At 41.2% G+C, this 19,845-nt stretch overlaps 3 protein-coding genes across 5 annotated transcripts in view; 1 reads left to right on the top strand and 2 right to left on the bottom strand.

Annotated features, from left to right (window-relative positions):
* Positions 1 to 910: 910 nt before the first annotated feature.
* Positions 911 to 5,666, top strand: tox4a (TOX high mobility group box family member 4 a). 2 transcript variants are annotated; one of them, XM_015002213.2, is made up of 9 exons: positions 911 to 1,346; positions 1,415 to 1,480; positions 1,578 to 1,865; positions 1,962 to 2,207; positions 2,550 to 2,894; positions 3,684 to 3,764; positions 3,853 to 4,488; positions 4,853 to 4,995; positions 5,093 to 5,666. In XM_015002213.2, exons 1-9 carry the CDS (start codon positions 1,242 to 1,244, stop codon positions 5,148 to 5,150), a joined length of 1,968 nt encoding a protein of 655 aa, XP_014857699.2. In that variant the 5' UTR covers positions 911 to 1,241; the 3' UTR covers positions 5,151 to 5,666. The 2 variants fall into 2 exon arrangements, with proteins under 2 accessions (XP_014857699.2, XP_014857698.2); XM_015002212.2 differs by having other exon boundaries at positions 912 to 1,346; positions 1,575 to 1,865.
* A 1,295-nt stretch (positions 5,667 to 6,961) lies between these two features.
* LOC106926972 (E3 ubiquitin-protein ligase RNF135-like) lies at positions 6,962 to 12,392 on the bottom strand. 2 transcript variants are annotated; one of them, XM_015002206.2, is made up of 8 exons: positions 12,301 to 12,392; positions 11,897 to 12,171; positions 10,525 to 10,842; positions 10,378 to 10,455; positions 9,335 to 9,416; positions 9,159 to 9,248; positions 8,414 to 8,458; positions 6,962 to 7,590 (listed from the first exon to the last, which is right to left on the bottom strand). In XM_015002206.2, the coding sequence occupies exons 2-8, from the start codon at positions 12,152 to 12,154 to the stop codon at positions 7,055 to 7,057; spliced, it is 1,407 nt and encodes a 468-aa protein (XP_014857692.2). In that variant the 5' UTR covers positions 12,155 to 12,171; positions 12,301 to 12,392; the 3' UTR covers positions 6,962 to 7,054. The 2 variants fall into 2 exon arrangements, with proteins under 2 accessions (XP_014857692.2, XP_014857693.2); XM_015002207.2 differs by having other exon boundaries at positions 11,897 to 12,168; positions 12,301 to 12,383.
* Positions 12,393 to 13,453: 1,061 nt separating this feature from the next.
* Positions 13,454 to 19,845, bottom strand: part of LOC106926971 (uncharacterized) — a 7,009-nt gene continuing 617 nt past the window's right edge. Inside the window, exons 2-4 of the mRNA XM_015002205.2 lie at positions 19,697 to 19,827; positions 18,743 to 18,836; positions 13,454 to 17,426 (exon numbers count right to left, since the gene is read on the bottom strand). Coding sequence (XP_014857691.1) covers positions 16,453 to 17,426; positions 18,743 to 18,836; positions 19,697 to 19,827 — 1,199 coding nt within the window. The 3' untranslated portion in view covers positions 13,454 to 16,452. The remainder of the gene's footprint in view (positions 17,427 to 18,742; positions 18,837 to 19,696; positions 19,828 to 19,845) is intronic.

Below are 19,845 nucleotides of genomic sequence, written 5' to 3'. Positions count from 1 at the left end.
TTCAAAATATAAACCACAGGAAGGAGGAAAAAAGGGAAGCTAAATTGCCAAAAGTATTGGTTCATTTCCCTTCACACGTCCCATTTGTACTCCATAAATTAACTCAATCCTTGCTGCTATAAATGCTTCAATTCTTGAAAGGTCACCTCAAGGTTAGGAGTGTGTTTTATGTGTATTTTTTACTATTCTTCCAGAAGGGCTATGCTGCAGGAAAAACAGGCAGCTTTCCCAGAGTTGCGTTAAATTGATTATATGACCATATTAAGGGTAAGATGAGCAATAAAAAGGCTTATGAGATGCAACTAAAAGACAAAGCTGCAAAAAATATAAGATTTCTGTTTTTTTAAGCATCCAACCAGTTATAATTTCTTGAAATTCTAATACTAGCAAAGTTGTTCTTTCTCAACTGCTTTTTATTCTTGATGTCCAATTCCAGTTTTCAGCATATTGTATTTTACTCTATGTGCTTTGTGCCTGAATAATTCACATATAATAATTTAGAGGCTGGATAAGCAAAAACTGAACAAAGTTTTAAAAAGTATAGTCTTTCTCATTAACTTTCTTTTTTCAATCAATCACTCAGTCAAGTTTATTTGTATAGCACATTTCAGCAACACGGAAATGCTTTATTTACATCGAGCAAACATAAAATCCCCATCATAAACACATCATAGTCAACAGTTGTGAAAACCAAAAACAGACACTACATTTTCGCTAATTCTAAATCCCTGCGCTGGCCAGGAACTTGTAAAACATGTTCTAAATTATTTATTTTATTTTATTAAAAAGTAACAAAAGAATCTTTAAACCTCCCCGTTACTTCGCCAATAAATTATGGCTCCGAGTGAATACCGTTAACCGTATTTTATTTTTACGAAAGACCACTAATGCAGCACCACCTTCTACTTCCATCCACTAGAGGGCGCTAGTAGTGTTACATTGACGAACATGCTTGTTTAGGGTCGCTTGTCAACTTTAGGCTGTAAAAAGACCAACACGTTAAATTTAATTATCAAAACGGACTTTATGTAGCTGTTGTTAACTATAAATCACACAAATATTATCTAATTTCAGTTATTTTAATGTGTGTTCGGCTGTAGCAGCATGCTAACCGTCTGTTTGCTTTTAGTTAGCTAGCTAGCTGCTAGCGACTACTGATACAGATGTTAGCCCCAGTTTGTGAGCTGAATAGAGAAATATCTTCTAAAAAGTGTGTAGTTTGACTCGAGAAACAAGTCTAAATGGATCTCAAGTTTTACTCTGAGCTGTCGGATGACTGTCCTGCAAATGTTGACACAGAGTTTATGGACACCCAGCCGTACGGCGGATACTCTGAGGAGAACAAGGTAACGTTACATCCGAGGATGCCTGGTTATAAACCTGTAGTTGGTTAAATTTTATTTATCTGTTGCAGTTTTCTGAAGGCAGCGACAGCTATCTAACCATTAGTGGAGCTGGGCATCATTTCCTATCAGCAGAGGTTAGCGAGTGACTTCATTGATGAACCATCTAATTTCTAGTCGTGTTTTTAACCCATCTCTCTCCCTCTCTCACTGTGTTTTTTCCACATGCAGCAGACATTCCACACTCCTAGTCTCGGGGATGAGGTGTTCGAGATCCCCCCGATATCCCTGGATCCAGACCAGGCTCTAGGCATCAGCGAGGCGGTGTCCCACTTTGACTTGACCGATGGCTCAGACGACACCAGCGGGTCTTCTGGCTCCAGGAGCCTGGTGAGCAACCTGGTGGTGGAGGCCAATGATCCGTCGTTCGCCTCCACCTTTGGGTCTCAAGGTCTGGAGAGGTTGAACCTCGGGGCAATGGGTCAAGCTGGAGGGGGAGCCCTGCTCAGCTCCTCTGCCCTGGTGAGTTCTGGGATCAGTCAGTCAATCAGTCAAATCTGAATGCTGTTTGAAACCTGGATTTCTTTTTTTTTTTTTTTTTTTTTTTTTCCTCTTCAGGAGATGGGGAACTCCAGCGGCTCACATTTCAGCCGCTCTCCTCCCATGACCATCGATGTTCAGCTGAGCGAATTAGGTCACGGTCTCCTGGAAGGCAGCCAGCTGACTGGCATGAACCCATCAGAACTGACGCTGGGGCTCGGTGGAAGTAACCCGGGCCATCATCTGGATGCGCCAGAGGAGCCGCTGCTGATATCCTCGTCTCCAGTCGGTTCCCTGCAGGACGAGGACATGGATGACTTCAAGGTAGCAAGGATTTTGCGCGGTGGATTGTAAACGCTGGCACGTTCCAATCAAGCTTCAAATTGTCTTCTTTTTTATTTATTTATTTATTTATTTTTATTATTCAGTTAATCAAATAATTTTATTCCTACTTCAAAGCACTGAAACAATTTCAACAACTTGACTGAAAAGGTACAAGTATAAGCACAAGGCTTATATTTTGCCTGTCCTCATCAAATTAAACTAGAACACCCCTTATAAAAACCCAAAACAATCCGCTTCTTGTATGTAAAATCACTTAACAGAAACATAAAAGGAAAGAATTATTTTTACTTTTTTTTTGACCCACCTTCTCTCTTCCTACAGAGAAGCGTGCTGGTGGACTCCCCGGTGTCCATATCCTCCTCCCCGGTCCTGTCCCACATGTCCCCTTACCCCGCGTCCCCGTCCTCTGCCTCCCCGGCGGCAGCAGCCACGCGGGTCGGAGGGAAACCCGCCGCTTTGGCCTCGGCAGCCGAAGCGGCGGCGGGAGGAAAAAAAGGCAGGAAGAAGAAGGATCCCAACGAGCCGCAGAAGCCCGTCTCGGCGTACGCTCTGTTTTTCAGAGACACCCAGTCGGCCATTAAGGGCCAGAACCCCAACGCCTCCTTCGGGGAGGTGTCAAAGATCGTGGCGTCCATGTGGGACAGCCTGGCGGACGATCAGAAACAGGTAGAGCTGGTTGCCTTCTATTGATAAGTGGACGATTAACATCTAGAAACAGGAATAGGGCTTAGAAATTAAGTCAGATTCTTTTTTGTACCAGATCCGATTTTAGTCTTTTATTTATTTATTTTTTTCCTTTGACCCGCTTTCTTTTCTTAAAAATTAAACGATAGAAAATTGGCTTTTTTTAAAAAGTGGCTTTCATGTTAGTTATCCCTTCTGAGTTGAACGACGGAGAATTAGAGCGAGGCTACGAGAACATAGTCATGTTAGCAAAAGAAAAATCGACTAAATTTTTACCAGAAAAAGCATCTTAAAATTGCAATATAGTTGTTTTTATTGAGAGTGAAGCTTATTTATCAGCATCTGATGAGGCCAGTCAGGTCCTGTAGTTCTTTGAAATAGACACAGTTGTCCTGCTGCTAATGCATTGAGACTAAATATTGTCTGTAAAACATACTTTATTTTTTATGTTGGAGTTCTTATAGGATTCCAAATTTATTCTGGTAATATTACGACTTCATTCTCATAATTATAAAAAAAAAAATTTAGTCTGGCCTTAATATTCCATACAGTGGACCTGAACTCAAAGTCCAACTAAACAGAAGCTGTAAAACAAGATGGCCGCCCTGGTTGCGCCAACGTCTCTCTGACCTTTTGACACCCAGGAGAAAAGAAGAAAAAAAACAAGATTTTCCAAGAATTAAATCTTCTAAAACCAAAACTTCAATTAATGGATTAGATCGATTTCTCGCTCGGCTCTAATCCAGAACGACGGTTTGTTGTTTCCTGCAGGTTTACAAAAAGAAAACGGACGCAGCCAAGAAGGAGTACTTGAAGGCGCTGGCAGCGTACAAAGCCAGCCAGCTGACTCAGGTAACGCCATGCTGTCCTGCGAAGGAACAACAACTCAGCGTCTCTGCCTCCCACTGATATTCCTGTGACCTGGATTCCCTCCCTGCAGCCGGTCGCTGTGGAGACGGAGACCTCCCCTCCTGTGGTGGATCTGACCCTGGCAGCCCCTCCTCCTGCGGCCCAGCAGACCCTTCTCCTGCCCTCGTCCAGCAGCAGCATGGAGGCCAACATCATCCTGGACGTTCCTCCCCAGGCAGGCGCAATCCCACCCGGCGCTCCGAGCGCCGTCCTGCCTCCGACCCAGACCGTCACCAAGATCATCATCCCCAAGCATCTGCTGCAGCCCGGGGGCCAGGTGGTGACGCTGTTATCTGGTGGGGTCGGTGCCATGCAGCCCACCCTCCTGGTGTCCAGCGCCGCCCGCCAGCCGCCGCCACTGCAGCAGATGCAGAACGCGCCACCCCCGCCGCGGCTCCAGCAGATGGCGCCGGCCCCTCCGCCGCTGCAGGCCAAACCCAGAGAGGGAGCGACAACGACACTGGGCCAGCCGGTCACCATGGCGGCGACGCCTCCACCTCCGCTCCAGATCAAAATAGTCCCCGCGTCGGTTCAGGACAGGTTGGCCGCCAGCATAGTCGCACCTACCGCTGCTGCTGCGGCTACAACCGTGCAGCCGGCGCAAGACGGGAGTTCTGCTGCAGCTACAGGCGACGACGACGTCACCGAGATTCTGGATTCAGACGAGGTAAACCTCTGACTGACCAGCTTCCATATTTTTAACATCGGGTTGGCGTGTCCACCATGTTGACCAAAAGGCTTGATGGATATTTACCAGTTAGGTGGCTTCTGAAGGCTGCGGTGGTTTGTAAGTAAGGATTAGAATAAAACGCAGTGGAATACAATTGCATGCCACACTTTTCAGATCTATATCTTTAAAAAAAAAAAGAAAGTTATCGATTAGTGAGTGAAGTCTGTTAACTATGTGATTCCCTAATCTGAACTGTCAAATGTAACGATAATGTGAAACTCTACCACACGTTTCCGTAAACACATGATCTCCTGCTGCTGTGTGGCGTTCACATGTGCAAACGCTTTGCTCCTGCTTCCAGGATGTGATGGAGGTGAGCGCGTCCGTCGGCGCCGTCTCTGTGAAGAGCATGTGTGTGAGAGCGGGCTGCACAAACCCGGCCATCGACAGCGAGGACTGGGACCAGGAGTACTGCAGCAACGAGTGCGTGGCCACTCACTGCAGGTGACGTCATCTCGTTTCTTTATTATTTTTTGTCTTGTTTTGAGCCGTCAGAATAAAAAAGAGAACTTAAAAATGCCAACATGTTGTTGTTTCGTAGGGATGTCTTCAAGGCGTGGTGCTCCATCCGGAACCAGAACCTGGGGACGGTGAAGTGAAGAGCGCCCTCTGCTGATCGACACAGACACAACAACAGATAGATATATTTTGCTAGTAACAAAATATAGTCAGCTGAAAAATCAGTTTTTTTTTTTTTAAACTGGAACAAAGATAGGTGGTGATTGTTGTCACTGCTTTGGATGTAAATTGTAGTTTAGTGAGTTTGAATGAAAAGTGTCAGTAAATCCGATCCAGAAGTGGAGAAAGCCGACGCCGTTATCGGTACCGGAGGATCTAATGGCAGCTAGTACAGTTTGAAAAGTCAGTAACATTTTACTTTTTTTTTCTTTTTTTTATAAAAATAAAATATAGAAAACATTCCCAGTAATGAACAAAATAAAAACTCCAGACCAGTTTAGCATTAAATGCCTTCATTTGTTTGTACATGTTTGGTATTTGATGATGGCTTTCTGTGGGATAATGCCTTTTTTTGTATGAACTTTTAATCAGGCAGTTAAGTTGTTTCAATATTCTCATGTTTTTTTTTAAATAAACAAAAAACCTGTAGCATAGGACCATTTGTGGACCTCTTTATTTGTTTTAAATAAATTTTTTTCAGGATGAAACCAGATAGTTTTGAAACAGTGTATTGCGCTAATTACATAATTTATCCATTTTATGAAAACTTTCTAAGGAAGTTTTCAGAAACAACTTCCTTAAAAATCCACCTGAAACAGTTTACTGTAAGAAAAAAAAGATGGATGAAAATAAATATAAAAGAACAAGTGACTTTAACAAAAACACATCCAACCAGTACAACCATTATCCCAGTTGTAAGCAAAGGGAGCAGCAGACGTGTCCAGACGTATTTACGGTCTCTTCTTCCTCCACCCTTTTCCATTAATATCTTGTTAAATTTTAATCAACCTTCTCAGTTTTCCCTGCACGTTTAAACTTCTTGAACCCGTTGTGACCACGGGAAAGCAGTGAGTTGGTGCTTAGCGTAGTTTCACATCCAAGATGGAGACGAGTTTTATTCAACTTCCTCAGCAGCGTGGCCGTTCTGATTGTGTGGGTTTTATGGCCAAGAGGGTTTGTTTGGAATTTGTCTGCAATTTACTGCCTGTCAGAAGGTCAGAGGTCATTCCTGGATGAGCTGAACAAATTCCTTTGGGAGGGGAAAAAGTGTTTAGTTCTCAACCCCCCATCCTGGTTTCCTTCCTGTGACTTTCCCCCCCCCCCGACACTTAATGTTGCTCCCAGGAATGATTTATCAGAAATCCCACAAGAATTGTTTGGTAATCTGATAACGACACACTATCAGATGACAAGATTTTTTTTTTTACAGAGCCCAGGATTTTCAAAGTTGTTTTGATAAAATTACAAGATTTTACTTTCAGAATAATCTAATTAATTTTATGAATTCTTTAAATCACTGTAATTTGACTTTTTGTGTCACGTGTTCTTTGTTTTGTTTATAACTATTAGGGTCATTAAAAAAAATACAATGAAGTCATATTTTGAGAAGAAATATTACGAGAATAAATCGGTAATGCTACATCTTCATTCTCGTATTATTTCAACTTTACTCTTGTTAAATTATGACTTTATTCTTGAAATTTTACTGGAGTTTTTCTTAGTATGCCCCTAACACTCCATCATCATTGCATGCATGAAGTCAATCAAATCAGTGATTTAAAGAATTCATTAGAAAATGAATTAGATTATTCTCAAAGTAAAATCTTGTAACTTTACCAAAACAACTTTGAAATGCTTAAAACATTCTTTGTCCATTATCAAAAATATATATATCTTGTTTTAATTTTATTTCCTTAATATTCATATTGTGAAAAATCAAAACCCAGAAAAGTTTACTTTATACGATTAAAAACCTCTTTATTTAAATATTTGTTCCTGAGGTGTATTTAGGCCACCAGCCTCCATGTAGTTTGTGTCCATTTCCTCATGAAACCTTCACAATGGAGGCTCTGCTGGGCGGGTCGACGTGATGGAGGCCCAAACCCAAACACACAGGCTGCGTCAGCTCCGCCTTGAACTCGTGCAGCAGCGTCTCGGTGGCGCCCACGACACTAAAGCCGATTCTGCCTTCCTCAAAGTTCACCTCCACCGCTATCCTGCTGCTAGGCAACGATCCGGGCAGAGCGGTTCTGTGTCCATCGTGGAAGGCGAACAGCTCGCCCTGTCCACTGTGGGACAGGCTCCAGGATTCCGAGTTGTGTCCGAATGCGCTGCTGCCGTCTCTGCTCCTTCGCGGGACGCTCCGGTAGGAGACGGCGATGTCCCAGCAGCCCTCGGCCTCCACCTCCCAGACGTGGGCGCCGGAGGAGAAGCACGGGGCGCAGAGCACCTGCGGGGCTTGGTCGAAGCGGCCGTCGCTGTTGGGATAATGCAGCGCCGCTTTGACTCTCTCCACTGTCCGGAGGTCAGCAGAAAGCCCAAGGAGACGACTGGCGGTGTCCAGGTCAAACGTGACAGTCCCTGACAGAGAAGGTTTTGACGGAGGGTCACACTCACACACGCTTTCTCCACATCTGTACATTCTTTTAAAGTAATTTTTCTCAAACTTTTTCAGGCTGAGGACCATTTAACTCATTAACAAACTCTCATCGACCACCTAACCTGACACAAAAACACATTAAGCTGAAATGAAAAATATGAGTCTTTTAACTCATTGTCTTTGTCTATCCTATTGCGAAGAGTGGTGCTGTTTTGCAAATATGACTGGCCACGACAAAACCATGAACAATCTACACATGGAAATAAAAAAAAGCCCTAAAATAGCCCTAAAAAGTAAAATTTTCATTTTCATTATAGGGCTACTTGTAATTTATCAGGATAATAAAAGAATAACAGCATTTTGACAAAAACAAACTTCTTTTTTTAGCCCAGACATACGGTAATTTTACTTTAGGTGTTAAGATGCTTTTAGCGAGCAGGGGGCGCATCGATGCTCACCGTCACATCCCACTCAGCTCAGCCTCAGACATGCCGATGACATTTTATGTATCATAATAGTTTTCTAAAAACAAAAGCTTTGCAACTCACCCTGAGAAACTGAAAAACATTCCTATGTACATAAATTCCTCCGATTATATAAATTGTCCTGGTGTTTTCGTTTCTTCTTCAGCTTTTCTTCTAAGCAATTTATTTGTTATTTTTAAACACAATCCTTTGGTAAGCTAACTGTAGCATCGTACTTTGAGCTCGCCTCACGGCAAATAAACTATTGTTTACATGCAGTACCTTGTTGACCGGTAGGGGGCGCCTGAGTCCCACCTGATTTAAAGGGACACATCCATACCTTCGTCTTCTGAAAGCCTCTTCAGAGGATGATCAGCCATGTGTCCTGTACAGGAAGAAGATGGGACTGAGTCAGAATGAACATAAGCTCCACTTTAAAAAAATAAGGTGTGTTTATTGAAAGTGTGTTGGAAGCAAATATTTACTGAGAGCAGGCTCCAAATTATTTACATTGACATGTGGCGCGACTTTGAACTTTCTGAGATGTATGTAGACAAATTATAGGTGTGGCTTTGTTATAGATCAGATCATTTACACAAGCACAAACATCTGCTAAAAACAGAAAATGGTGACCAGAAATCAGTTTTCCGCCATAGCTTTGGCGCCCCTTCTAACGCAGCACCCGTAAGCATCACATACAGTGCATACCCACTTTTTGCGCCGTTGCTGATACATTTTTGAGATGTGGTGCAGCACTAGCAGAGTTTCTCTAAATCACTTGATTTCCTAGCTTACAAACTCTCAAACTTTTTGTACTTTTCAAGGTTAGCTCAAACTTTCTGATGTCTGAAACATCAGAAAGTTTGTGTCTGTGGGGCATTTTTTTAAAATGTTTGAGTCAGAAAGTTAAAACTTCAAAACAACTAGTTGTTTTTCCATTTGTTAGTCTAACATTCCCTATTCACTAAGTATAACGTGGACACGGAGACTCAAGTCTTTTAGCAGACGCAAGCTATAGGCATTGTCTTTTCATCGTCAAACCCGATGTCGCTTGGTCTGATGTGTGTGTGACGGCGGAGTTTCACCTGCAATGCTGGAATAAATGTGATGCACACGGCTCTGCTGCCTCTCCAGCGCGTCTGCCAGCGTCTGGTTCTCCACAGAGTAGTTGTAGGCTGGTGAGAAATAAAACATGGATGTCAGCGGTTTTATAATGCAGAACAATGGCGCCCGGTTGAGAGCCCGGCATCGTCTCTCTCACCGTAGTAGAGAACTATGAACCACAGCGAGAGCAGGACCACCGTGACGCCGTTGAGACGATCAAGAGGGTTTCCTTTCTGTTTCTGGTTTGAAGAAGAAAAAAGAAAGTTGAAATCTGACTGTCAAAGACATTTTTGAATCATAACATTGTTTAAAATATAAAATGTAAGGCAAACTTTATTTCAGTTACACAAATCAATAAGTCTTTGAGCCGTTAGGAAAAATACATATTCATTCCATTGAAACAAGCCAAACAAATGGTGTTAAGGTCAATTTTATGCTCAAATTAAATGCTTAAACAAAATATACAAAGAAAGGTACAAAAAAAAAATTCTAAGAAATGTTGCCGCTATGTTTTCTGGCATCCAGTAAATAGAAATAATTTTGGTGATTCTATCTGACCTAAAGCAAGAAAGGTTTAGTCTGCTAGTGAAACAACAATGTGTCTCTTTTTACCAAGTGTGTGAAAATATACTGTAAACAATGTTTTCCAAATTTAGGCTTTGAATCAAACGTTAGATTGCACTAGACTCCCCTGGATAGTCCAGAGAAGTGAGGAAAAGATGAAAGTAGATCACTTTTAATATCCACCAGCCCTCTTCCAAAGAGGGGAGCAAAAGGGAGGATCCCACAAGTTTCAGTTTACTTCACAACTCTGGTATTTGCACCTGCAGACTGTTACCTTGGATGGTTCAAACCCAGTTCAGAAATACCCTTTATTACATGTTTCCAGCAAGCTGCCTCCAACATGAAGGGTGCTTTATAGCTATAAAGGTAAAATTGCTTGCTTGATTGATTGATTGAAATAAAACAAAGTTTGACACAACGATGCAACACTTTAAGACTGAAAATTGCGTCTATAGATCTATTCTTAGCTCAGGCGCAGTCGGATTGGGTGGAGAACATCTTTGAACAGCCATTTTCAACATTTCCCAAAAAGTTCTAACACGTGGATATTCTTTGACCTAAATCACTGTGTTGTAGCTCCAGCTGTAGACCTTCATTCTAAGTCAAACCCAGTGAGCTTCAGAAAACATCACTTACCTCATGTTGGGTCCTTACAGCATTTATAGACTCATTCATTTGCTGCTGGAGCGTTTTAAAGTGCTGGTCCATGTAGTCCTGTTGAATAAAGACACCCTGATTATCTTTCAGCTGATGACGCTGCTATGGGAACGATGCTGAACTCACAGTTAGCTGTCGTCGCAGGACGGCGGAGGCGTCCGAGGCCGAGCTGAGCTGCTTGCTCTCCAGGGCGCACATGTTACAGACGTAGCGCCTGGACGAGCAGCAGTAGTACCGCAGCACCTGGTCCCGGTGCTGCGGGCACTTCCTCTCCAGCAGGTCGCTGAGCGGATCGACCAGGGGGTGTCCGGTGAACGCCCGCAGCTCAAGGTGGTCCTTCACGTGCTCCCTGCACAGCGACACCTCGCACTTCAGGCAGGACTTGAAGGCAGCGGTTTTTGTTTCGGGGCAGCAGTCGCAGTAGACGCATTCGGCCAGCGTCTCCTGCGAGGAAGCGATCAGAACAGATCCACTCAGACTATTTTAGAAATCGATTATTCTGTCGATTATTCTGATGATTAAAAATTGGAACACTGAACATTTTTCGTTTAATCTATTAACTCTTATTTTACACAAGGTTAGAATCCTTAAAAAATGTTAACAAAAACACAGCTTAATTGTTTTGGGGGGTTTTTAAAGTAAGAAAATACAAATTTTATTGCTTAAAATGCAATAAAGTAGCATTGATCATATGTAGTAAGGGATGCGTCTGCAGCTAAAAAAGTACTTCTAACATCAGCATGTGAAAAGCTTGGCTCTTTCTGCTTTACTAAACATCAACACAGCGTAGGACTGATCTGTTGATTCATTTTTGATTAACCAATTAATGATTGGATAGCAAAAGGTATTTAATACCTTTCTTTTACAGAATTTGACTCAGCTGAAGCTAAAGCAATTCAGGACTTCAGTATAGAACAGATTTATAGACAAAAAAAAGTTTTTTTTTTATCTTAAATTTATTTTTTGTACAGTTTTGGCTTAATTACTGCTCTGAATAGAATACAATGGACTTTATTAATCCCGATGGGGACATTTATTACTTTCTGACAAGCTACTTTATCCATTATGCATAAATAAATAAAATAATAATATAAGTTGCTCTTTCAACAACTGGATTTTTTTAAGTCTTGATACTCTAGTTAACATTATTCCTTGCTAAATTAGTTGACGATTATTCCAATAATTGATTCATTACGATTCATGTGATTAATCGTTTCGGTCCTCCTAGATACATTTTCCGTAGATCAGCTCTGATTAGTAAACAGTACTGAAAAATCTACATTATTTTTATGTTTTATATTGTTGTTTTGTTCTGTAAATGCACCATGCAAGCACTGTGTTGAACTGTTCTAGAGTTGAATAAAAATCAAAGGTTAGAGTTAGAGGCATATGTCGTATGCATGTTCGACTTCAAAGAAAGCTGTAAATTCATATCAGGCAAAAACAAAAACAAAACAAAAAAAGTCTGGTCCGTGCACCTGAATTATCCAACACATACCCTCCTCTTCTTGATCAGCCTGAAGTCCTCTGCGATGCTGGCCAAGGCATAGCTCTTCTGTAGCTCTACGACCTGTCCAAAGTCCGCCCTGCAGTCCGGGCAGCGGAAAGGTGAGTCCGTGGAGTGGTCCAGCAGCTTGGTCAGACAGTCCATACACATGCTGTGTCCACAGGGCAGCTGGCGGGGATCCTTGAAGGTGTCATGACACACCGTGCACCTTAGCAGTTCCTCCCACCGGGTTTGGTCCGTATCTTCCATCCTTCACCCCTCTGCTGCTGAGCATGAGTAGAGAGTTAACTACAGAGATATTACCACCCTCCTGTGCTGTTGATTTAGTTACCACTGTATTTTGGTTGTTTAGAATAAGTTGTGAACTCGGGCGTTAAAAATGCCTCAATTCTTACCCAGGAAGCAAAGGGTGGCCACATCGGTGTTTCTTTGTTGAAGTTTAGGGTGAAAGTGAAAGCGGAGTGGAAACTCACAACTCTACTTCCTGGTGGGGCGGGGCCTATGTGACGGCCCTAGTTCAGTCCACACTTGAAATGAAGAATAGCTTTTCTGAACACAAAAAAGTAGTCCAATGATATTAACATGATATTTTAGTACGTCTTTTCTTAAAAGTTGTCATTTACGTTGAGTTTAGTCAATGAGAAATCCTACAAGCACGTTGTCTACAGGTCAGAAAGTGCGCAGATAAAAGCGTGGCTAAGGACAATACGTCATCGCGTCCGCCATATTGTGAGTGGCAGATTTTATAGACGCAGTTTTCCAAAGAAATGAGTTGCTAAAGTTTATATTGAATAAAATTTTCATCATTTTTACATAGAATTAGCTAATTTTAGGATCAATTTTGAACGAGATCTCCTAGTCATAATAAGGCAGACCAACCTTATTATGCATTTTAAGAATGCGCTTAAAATGTACAACTAATTCTAGTTCTAATCTACAATTATTTTACAGTAACTATAATGCAACACAAATAATAAATACAATAATTTAACACTATAAAAAAATTTACTAGTTATGAACAAATTAATCAAAAGACAGATGTGCATTTTTAACAAAGGTTATGTAATAATTTCCATAATGTATTATAATTAATACACACTTTAATCATTAAAACACTTTTTATCCCTTTATGTAAATAATGAGGAAATATTGGAACTGAACTAATATACCAAGTGTAATGCCAGGTAAATAAATGTATGTCCATATTTACTCATTTTCAAAGCACAAACTTTCATCCATTAGGATTTCACATTAAAAATTTCTTATACAAATAAAATACCGAAAAGTGTTGCCAGTGTTAAACTCACCTTTGATCCAAGTTTGTGGTTGCTATTTCCATCTCACCTTTATTAACCAAAAACATGTGCTTCTTTTAAGTACTTTTAAAAGTAAATTAACTTTCTAACCTATATTTTTTAAATATAAACTTGCTGTTCATGTCTTTAGAGTTTCTGACTTCTAAATTGGTTGAAACATCACAAATTACACTGCAGTTTAGCACAATTTCATGCTTTGATGCATTTAAAGTTAAATAAATCTTTCACAAAATTCTTCTGTTTTACAAAAACAATTTATTTACCAACAGCAGTTAAAAAGCAGATGAAAAACAGACTTTTGTCAATATAAAGTATACATCTTGAGAACCGTAAAAACTTTTGAAAAAGTCTTTGCAAAGCACATATAAGATTAGATTCATCGTTCGTTTAGATTTAAATGTGTTTAACAATAAAAACCTATTATAAAGAAAGCTTGACAATTCATCAAGGCCATTCAGACATGAAGTTATAATCTCACGGCAACACAACCTAGAATGTTCTCTAGATTGCTAATTTTTTCTGACCCGACTAAACCCATAAATGAAATGTTTTGAAGAACATCTTGCTCTCCGTACACAGAGAGATGAATGATGCGTCAGCTGAAGAAAATTCCTGAGCATTCACCGGAGTAGTTCATATTGCAAATCCCATATTTTAACTTCTTAAACCTGCAGGTTTGACTGAATCCTTGAGCAACTTTAAATGACAACCAACATCTGAATGACCGTAATGAAGCAGTGGTGATGGTTCAGTCCTTCATCTCTGGCTTTAGAAACTAACCAGCCTGGCAAAAAGTTTTTTGGGGTTACGTCTATATACATTCAGTAATCTTTAAGAAAAAGAAACACCATAAATGTAAGGTTAAAAAAAAAAGCAGTAAAAAGTAAATAAAAAATACACAAGTACACACATAAAGTTTAGCATCTCAGAAACTGCTTGGTCCCGTTACCCAGAAACCCTTGCTGGTGTTCTCCAGGCAGAGTTCCTCGTGCAACAACAGACAAAACACTGATTTCCACAGGCGCTTCCACTTCCTGCCTCAGTATTTCCTGGTTTACGCAAAACATCTAAAGTGGGAAATAAGGCGTTTTTAAAAAATCTTTTCATTTACTAACTTTGTTCACAGACTAACTTCACTTTCATATCCACATGTCACCGTTTTCTCCCTTTCCCATAAATAAACTATGGACTTAAGACTTTATCTAGCAATAGGTTTTTCTTTGTGATCATTGAGATACGTGTTCATACAAACAATAAACTGTCACACACAATAGAACTATGCTATTTTCTTAAAGCTTTGCATTTGACATTATTTCTATTTACTTTGGTTCTGATCTGTTTCCGCCACTTGACTCATAACATCTGAAAGACTATGACCGGTTAATAAAAAACAAACAAGCAAAAAGAAAAAAAGTCAACAAAAATGATCACAGTTACCACCATGGTCCATATAAACAGTCATGTGGCAGATGGCTCCATTTCATACCCGAAAAAGGTCGAGGACACACAAAAAAACCAAAAAGAAAAACACAAACTATACAGGAGCGAAGTGATCAGCAGCTGGAATAACACTAGAGCTGAGGAAGTTAATGCTAATAAAAATAAAGTAAGGAAAGCAATGATATTCCCTTTCAGAGGATGGTAATTAGCCTGGTTTGTTGTAGAGAACAAAAACCACACATATGGCAAAAAAAAAAAAAACTTGAAATGGATCAGTTCAGTTTGTAGAAAGCAAAAGAGGAACTAAAACAACCCGTCTAAAAACTGCAAGTGAGTCTGCACAGTGCATAGCAACCTGCTGCACCTATCCGATTGTGAGGAACCATAAGCTTAAAAAAGTTAAAAAAAAAAAAAAATAATAATAATCTGAAATTTCATCAAAGAAGGTCTTTAATCATGTGACCAAAGACAGTGACCGTTTTCAGTTGGATGTAAAATTTGGACCAACAAACAAATGCAAAGATTTTTTCTTTGAAGGAAATCAAATGAAAGTAGGCCTTGAAGTGTTGCGACACAAAACTGAAAGCAAAGGTTATAAGTTATAAGAAAGGAATGGCCATTTGGCAAAAAATGAGAATGTCAGCAAACTTTAAGAAATCTACATTCAGAAAACACAAAGGCAAGCCATCAGATTCATAACAAGTCAGAACCTTTCCCACAAACAGAACCTCTTTAGCTGCCTGGTCTGACTGAGAAAGCACCAATAAAAGTGGCATTGTGAAACCAAAGAAGGCCTGGAGTGGAACTTAGTGGGGCCAGAGAGAAATTAGTGAAATCAGAGTCAGATATCTTATGTCTTAAAGGGTAGAAACACTCCACAGATTCTTCACAAAACCTTGTGAGCTGCTCTGTGTTGGCAATGGGCGACAAAGGATGCATCTCAAAGGTCTCGTGACGGTCGTCCCGGTGCATTTTCTCTTAAAACCGTTGGGAGGCTGATCAATCCCGTCGCAACAAACTGCCAAGAGAGCTAATCATTACCAGAGTCAACTACTTCGACTCAATCACGACCGCACTGTCCAGCTCAGAGTCCTCTCAGAAAACACACAGAGACACTCTCAAGATGTTTGAGACGCTCCGTGAAAGGGTCAAAGGTTACACAAAGCTTTTTGGAATAAGTCGGTTTCAAAAAGCCAAAGTATGTTCACGTCACATCCGTGGATTTTAAACAAAGGACGGAGCATTCACCTATCCAATCGCATTCGCTGGGCGTTAAGAGCTGATCTGAACTCTTCCTCGCTCCAGAGCTGAAACTCAATGACCGGACAAATCCAAGAGGAAAAACAAGTAAAAAGTAGAAAACCACATTCAGCTGTGTTCAGACAAAAATGATCCCTGGACACCAGTAATGGTGTCGCTACAGTAGAAACAAAATATCAGGAGCTGATATGGATTAGTTACAGCTTAAAGCAGAGGTCTCACACTCCAGTGTTCAAGGGCCGTGTTCTGCAACTTTTAGGTGTCTCTTTGCATTCAGCACACCTGGCTCCAAAGTTAGCTCATTAGCGGAGCTCAGCTGGACTGAATGTTAGTGACGCCGTTTCACCATTGAAGTCAAGTGTGTAGGACAAGAGACGCATCTAACAGTTGCAGGACTCCAGCCCTCGAGGGATGCAGTTTGAGACCAATGGCGTAAAGTGTCCTTTCTTCTGCTTTAGAGGACGGCCGTCTCCATGAGCAGTCCAGTGTTAGCAGTCTGAGGTAGACAGTGGTGCGTAACCGCAGTCGCCTTCACAGCGACAAGCCGGCGATCTTCCTGAACGAGGGCACGAAGAAGTTGCACTGGCTCAGTTTGTGTTTCTCCATATTCCTCATGATCCGGAACGTCTTCCCGCAGGTGGTGCAGCTGAAAGGCTTCTCTCCGCTGTGAAACCGCAGGTGCGCCTTCAGGTTGTCCCGCAGCCGGAAGCTTTTGCCACACTGCGGGCAGGTGTGCGGCCTCTCACCCGTGTGGAACCTCAGGTGGCGACGGAGGCTCTTCCTCAGCGCGAACGTCTTGGAGCACTTTGAGCACGCGTACGGCTTCTCCCCAGTATGGAAACGCTCGTGCCGCCGGAGGATCTTCCGGCGCTTGAAAGCCTTCCCGCAGTTGCTGCAGACGTATCCGTCACGGGAGTGCGTGACGATGTTCTGGAGACGCCAGACGTCGTTGTCGCACCTCGTGAAGCAGCAGAGGCGATGGCCCGTGTGGGGACCTTGGTGCCGACGCAGGTCTTTGGGGATAGTCCTGCCAGATTTGTTGTTGGCGCTGAGAGTTTTTGCGGCATCGTCACCCTCGGTCTTCACCTCTGGTATTGTGAGCATGTTGACCAGCTGTACCGCGCAGGGGAGAAGCAACTTTTGATCTGGAGAGGTGAGCTTTAACTTCATCTGCAGATGGTTCTTGGAGTCTTTCGGCGAGTGGATCCGCTCCCACACTCCGACCTGTGCCGGGGTCACGGCCCCGTCGGACGGCGACGGGCTGTAGGCGGTCCCCTTGGCCGTGCTGACACAGGCTTGCTGGGGCTCAGCTTGAACGGGCTCCTCTGAACTCTCAGCTTTAGGAGCCAAAGAGTCTGGCGCAAGGATTAAGGGACAAACAAACTTCACTGACTCCCCAGAAGTGGCATGTCTCGTATCTGGTTGAATCAGAAGAGGCTTCTGCTTAGCCGGTGATATTTGGGTAGATCCACATTGCGACGTTCCAGAACCTCTGTCTGTAGAGACTGAAATGCAGCACAGTTTCTATCATTGCTATGCTTAGTGCCAATATACTCAAGTTCTCTTGCAAAAGCACCCTTTGACCATATTTTCCTCCCTTCATGAACCACAAAAAACATTGTGAAATTAAATGGAATATAAAGCTTGGCTTCAAAATGTTTCACTAAAAATAAATGAAAAAAAGAAATAATAGTGAAATTATGTGGTATTTTTCACTCTCTATCCTAACAGCCTTAAAGAAAATCAAGTGTAATCAACTGTAACTAGATTAGATATTTTCACAAATTTAACACTTTTTCTTGTTTTCTTTAATGGAGAGGAGGTCTCAAAAAAGATTTAGGTTTAATCTTTGACTGGGACATTTTAGTACATGAATACGATTTGATCTAACTACTTCATTTGGAGCTCTGGCTGTATGTTCAGAGTTGTTCCCTTCGCCCTATCATAACATTTTTTATCACTTCCAATCAAAAATTGTAACCGATTTAAAAAAAAAAAAAACCCCAAAAAATAAACTATTATTATCATCCTCTTCTGTGCCTACTTAATCCATTCATGGTTATGAGATAGAACAATAAATACTTACCCAAAAATAAAAGAGGAAAAAAAACTAATGCTTTTAAGTAAAAAAAATAAATAAATAAACCAGGTTGATCCGTAGAACAGCTGAATTTATGCTGAGATTAAGTAACATAATAGATGTACTCTCTCAGTGAGGGTGCAGAATGAGGAATATAAAAAAAACTGTACCTCTGCTCCAAATGAGTTTGTGTCTTTCAATACACAACTAATAACCTGCCTTTGTCTTACGGTTGACTGAATAAATACAACTCGGCTCTGGTCTCACCTGGAAGTGATATCGCCAAATAGAAGAAGCTGAATGCAAATGACCGCCACACTTTTCAGATTATCAGTCACGTTTCACGTCACAGATAAGGACTACATTGTGCTAGCTTCTCAGACAAACTGATAAAATAATTTTGTGAAAATGATAAAGAGGAGTAACTTTCACCAATTTATCAGAAGCAATCTGATTGAAAAGCAAATTTCAAATGTGAAGTTTCCAGTGTCGTCGACAAGTAAAGTTGAGTACAGCTTTAGACTTGTACGTATTTCTACCATGAGAAATAAAGTAAAGCGACAGTACAATTACCAGTTTATAAGAACATATTGTATCCCATTCTTTTACCGGTAGCTCACTGTAACTGTAGCTCACCAACAGTGTGAGGAGCGTTTTTTTTTTTTTTTTTACTCCATCAAGATCCTGTTATTTTTGTTTTTCAGGCTACAGCAATGTGCATCCGTTCATGTGAGAGCTTACCAGGCAAAACATCCCTTAGTTGAGCATCATCATCGGTGAGAGAGTCAAGCTCAAGGCCGCTCAGCTCCAACGTATCCACAGAATCTGCTTTAATCTGGTAAAATAAGAACAGAAAAATATAGAACTTATTAGACCTAGTGTGATTTCCTGTTTAAAGGCAAAATGTTAATGAAATAATTTATTTCATTGTTATTTGTGATGCTCATTTTCTGATTGGCTTAAGGAGCTGCTTTGCATCTAAAGCAGGAAATGTTAATGGTTTTAACAAGAAAAAGACCAAAGCAACTGTCCAGCAAAAAACAGAACTGCAGGAATAAAATAAAATTTGATGTGACTAATATGAAATATTACATATTTGCTTATAATCAAAAGAGATTATTGTGATAAAAAAAAAACAATATCTGGTAATAAAGTCACAACAAATTGTCAGATAACAAAATTTGCCGCTACAGGACTCATGGCCATCTAATATCAGATATATGAGGCAGCATTTATGCTAACGTTTTAATAATTATTACCCATTGAATGGTGGGTAAAAAAAAACATTCTAAGAATTGATGTTTCTTTGCATATTTTGTAGCACTGTCTGTAAATATGCAAAAGGGCTCCACCGCCAGAGGTCAATGCTCTTTGGGGAGCCATGACAAGGAAAAGTTTGGGGACCCCTGTACTAGCTCACTTGCAAACAAGTGCAAGTACTGGTTACCTAGTTACTTGTTAAGAAATATGCCACGTTGCCTCATAGCTTCTTAAAAATAAAACAGCAGTAGCATGGAGTGAAAACTGTGGATAAAACAGGAGAGGTCATGTCACTACTAGTTTGGAAGTATTTCAGATATTTAAAACAAACAAAAAAAAAACCGTAATAATTATCGATGTCGACCGATATGAAATCTCACATCGTCCAGCTCCACTTATACGTAAGTGATTTACAGCCTGTAAGCCCCCACAGACCTGATCCTCCTGAGGTGCCCAATGAGGGTCAGTGTCTTCAGCCAGAAGGACTTCAGACGGAACCAGACCGTCCTGCACTTCCACATTGTTGGTCTCCCACAAGCAACTCGCACCAAGCAGAAGGGAAGAGTCTGGAGAGTAGAATAGGG

This window comes from Poecilia mexicana, unplaced genomic scaffold (assembly GCF_051168715.1).
Source record: "Poecilia mexicana isolate PSO_F unplaced genomic scaffold, ASM5116871v1 scaffold_17, whole genome shotgun sequence".
In the NCBI taxonomy this organism is placed as follows: Eukaryota; Metazoa; Chordata; class Actinopteri; order Cyprinodontiformes; family Poeciliidae; genus Poecilia; species Poecilia mexicana.
The sequence above is the reverse complement of the archived record's forward strand: the minus strand, read 5'-3'. Positions and strand labels throughout refer to the sequence as shown.